This window comes from Lucilia sericata, unplaced genomic scaffold (genome assembly GCF_015586225.1).
Source record: "Lucilia sericata isolate MDLA Ls3-8-SP2 unplaced genomic scaffold, ASM1558622v1 Contig000675F_arrow, whole genome shotgun sequence".
Taxonomy (NCBI): Eukaryota; Metazoa; Arthropoda; class Insecta; order Diptera; family Calliphoridae; genus Lucilia; species Lucilia sericata.
In genome coordinates this window covers 214,545-218,250 of record NW_023994680.1, presented here as the reverse complement: position 1 = coordinate 218,250, position 3,706 = coordinate 214,545, and the positions used below count along the sequence as shown (strand labels likewise).

Here is a 3,706-nt window from a genome sequence, read left to right as displayed (position 1 = left end):
CAAATGTATCGTCGGTCCTTCCTTGAAATGATTTGACATGGGTTCGAACCAGATAACCACATAATCTGGTAAAACGGGAACTACAGTGCAGAGTTGCGAATTTTCTCTCGTACCGGTTGTTGGAGAGGTTCCTTCAGGGTGCACGTGGTGGCTGTGGTTTAAACCCAAATTCGCGGAAAGAGAATGTTGGTTAAATACTGATGCACGGTAAAGTCTATAATAGGGGATATGTTCGGTGCTGTTGTGCGAAGTCAACATATAGCCACAAAGGAGTGACTATGGGACTAAGCGTTGGAAATGAGTTGGTGTTAAGGGTATATGGTACAGGATTAATGTAGGGGTATACAGATCTTGTCGGATGAATGAGAAGTGTGCTGGGTTCAATGGTGATGGGTGTAAGGTATCTTATACAAGTGGTACCATTTTGGTACTTTTTTGACCGGGTATCTTCAGGGTTTACTCCATACCTGATTCACCACAGTGAGTTCTCTGTGAGTAGAAACAAGTCCTCGGCTTATTTGATGAATTAGTGTTTTGGTCTACCTATTACTATCTGCATGGTTGTATGATGTTTTTGCATCAGAGAATTGATAGCTCGAAATACCTTCCCTTATCTTTGAATGATATTTATGGATTTCTTCCCCTTAATATATGTATATAAATAAATGGACCAAGCGATTGGGAAAGAACAATTAGCAGCCAGTTGTATATACTGTGTTTGTCTTTTTATTAAGTTTTTTTTTTCATTTATAAACATTGATTTCATGAGGGATTTAAGTTACAAACAACTCTTTATAAAATAATGCATTAAAAGTTTAAAACATTTTTCTTATTTTGTTTTTATTTATTAAAAATGGCTTTTAAACTAAATGACTAACAACTGAACTTTAAATTTATTTGATTGATGTATACATACATACAGGTTTTGCCTTAATCACAATCAAATTTTAAATTTATTTAAGACTAATCAAACTTTGTGTTGTAAAACTAAGATAAAATTTCAATTTGATTATGTATGAGACAATTAAGTTTAAGAAAATTAATAAGAACTTACAAAACTAAAGATTTGTAAAAATTAATTTATAATTTCTGTAAAATAAAATACAATTAAGAAGTTTTTTTTACGTTGGACAACGTAATGAATAATATTACAAAAGTAGTTACTCTTAAAAAACGTATATTTTTTTGAGAAATAGAAACAAAAATACTAGAGAATATAATGTTCACTACAAAATTATTTCACTTTTAAAATAAACAAGATCTTAACTTAAAATGATGTTACTCTTTAATATAAATATGTATTTATGCTTATTGATATTTATTTATACATAAATGTTTCAAGTTAATATTTGTAGTACATTAAACAAAATGTATGTATGCATGTGTGTAGTTGAGAGATGAGAAGTAATAAAAGATTAATAAGTAAAAATAAAATTAACATAAAACATAATAATAGTAATTGAGTTTGTGTGACAATACATTAAAATCTTAAAGTTAATTTTGTTTCTTTATTGGGGGTTTCTGTTCATAATCTTCCTTACTCATCGTCCTACTATGAGGGATTGAAGTTATAAGTAAAGCCGGGATTATTAAATTTAAAACGTGCAATATCAAATTTGAGTTTTTCAGCTTTAATATCTGCAATTCTTTTCAGTTGTCTAGCCACCTCACGGACATCCTGTGAAGCTAACAGTTGTCCACCCAGTGTGGAACATGAACTTGTTGGTATTTCTTGGGTTATATGCTGCTGCTGTTGTTGATGTTGTTGCTGATGATGGTGCTGCTGCTGTTGTTGTTGCTGGTGTTGTGTTTGTGATTGGTGTTGTTGAATGTGGGGATGAGCAACAGTGTATCGTGTTCCATGTGGTGCTTTTTTCACTAAAAATAAATGTTCAGTTAAATTTACAGACAAATAAAGAAAAAGTACCAAAAATTATAGATTTAAATGTGATTTTATGATTCTAATCTTAAATTTACTCGAAATTCAAAAAGTACCCGTTGAAGAATGATATTCTTTCACAGGAAAGAAGAATCTGAGGCAACTCTATTTACAATAGGAATCGATAGTGGCCTAGGTGTACTTTTTCGGATTTGATATAGTAATATCCTCCTATTAACCTAACCTAAGCATATAATTAATTAGGATCATATATGATTGATTTTATAATTCTAGTCTCAAATCTCAAAAACGGTAAACAAAAATACAAAAAAAAAAGATTACATTCAATCAGAATGACGCTATATGAATAACACAAGATTAATAAAAGATTAAGTAAAATGTTTTTTTTTAGGAATTTTACGACACAATCGACAACTTAAGCTAAACATATTAAATATAAAAATCTAACATACCTTCATATATAATTTGATCGGATATCTGTGATCGTAGTCGTTTAAGCGGAATATCACCATTAATTAATTTTGTTACCGTGGCTGTGGGTGTCGTTGTTACTACGGCTGTTTGTATTGCGGTACCGCTGTTTGACGATGCCAGATTAGAACGACGATGTGTTATAAATTCTAATTGTTCATCTTGTTGTTCTTCCTCGGGATATGCGGGTTCTTCAACGACAATAGTACGATATGTAGTACCGCCACCACCGCTAATAGAATTCCCATGATTGGAACCACCACCTCCGCCGCCACCACTTCCGCCATGTGTCATCGAAGAACTGTGTGTAGTTTCGGGTATGATTTCCTCATGTTCTTCATGTTCAGTCTCGACCATGTGTTCCGCCTCTTCGTCTCCGATGGCTTCCTCCACGGCTGCCTGCAGTTGTTTCTGGAATGTTTCCGTCGTTGGCATGTGTTCCATTTCTTCGTCTTCCTCTTCTTTTTCCGATTTAAAATGTATAGATATTTGTTCAGGGGGTGCAGTGGCCGGTACCTTGCCAAACAGCTCTAATGCACGCAACTCTAGAGAGGTCATGGTAATATCTTTTTCACCCGATATGCTACGTCTGTACTTGCATCTGGTTGTATTTTTCCAATCATTGAGACGCTTTTAGGGAATGCAAAATGTTTTATGTACAATAAAAAAAGATATAAAACACTTAACTTACCTTGCGCCACTCTTCCGACGTCAATGTAGGACCATTGCTGCAGTTATTAAGCTTATCGGACAACTCTTTCCACTTTCTGGTTAAATAGTTAGAGTCATATTCGCGTGGTATACGTCCAGTGGCAAACACAGCATCCTTTTCCATCATTTCGATGTACATCATGTATTGGTTGGTGGACGTTCTCTTTTTACGTCGATCCATTTTTTGTTGTGTTGTTTCGGCACTATCGGACATCGTTTGCTATTTAGGTATAACTCGATCACGATTTAAACTTATTAATTTTATATTTTATCTTATTTTTTTTTTTTGCTAAAAAAACAAAATATATTTTCTGTAAACACAATTACTTCTCGCATAAAATAAACTGTCAAAAAAATTTCTATGCGCTTGTCACAGAGTTGTAATTTTTCGGCTTATTTACTAGAGTACTTTTTCGACAAAAAATTAAACAACGTGCAACCATGTGGATAACCAACAAGAAAGTGTTAAGTTAACAACAAGGCGAATTCTGATAAGGTGGTGGCAGTTCGGCAACAACAAAATTTTCCATGTAATTTGTTTTTGCATGTGGTACGCACTGATGTCAAAAACAGTAATTGCGGCGAATTCATTTAATGAAAATATTTTGTAAAATTTTTATGTTT

The 3,706-nt window shown here is 33.3% G+C and overlaps 1 protein-coding gene across 1 annotated transcript; it reads right to left on the bottom strand.

Annotated features, from left to right (window-relative positions):
* Positions 1-712: 712 nt before the first annotated feature.
* On the bottom strand, positions 713-3,435 carry LOC119607206 (box A-binding factor-like). The gene is made up of 3 exons (XM_037961026.1): positions 3,063-3,435; positions 2,353-3,001; positions 713-1,878 (listed from the first exon to the last, which is right to left on the bottom strand). Exons 1-3 carry the CDS (start codon positions 3,294-3,296, stop codon positions 1,553-1,555), a joined length of 1,209 nt encoding a protein of 402 aa, XP_037816954.1. The 5' UTR covers positions 3,297-3,435; the 3' UTR covers positions 713-1,552.
* Positions 3,436-3,706: the final 271 nt, after the last annotated feature.

Excerpts from the sequence above, each read along its gene's own strand:
- LOC119607206 (XM_037961026.1), bottom strand. The coding sequence starts at position 3,296 with ATGTCCGATAGTGCCGAAACAACACAACAAAAAATGGATCGACGTAAA. Across the intron at positions 3,002-3,062 it reads CGTCGGAAGAGTGGCGCAAG|CGTCTCAATGATTGGAAAAA; the intron begins GTAAGTTAAGTG and ends ATTCCCTAAAAG. Across the intron at positions 1,879-2,352 it reads CGATCAAATTATATATGAAG|TGAAAAAAGCACCACATGGA; the intron begins GTATGTTAGATT and ends ATTTATTTTTAG.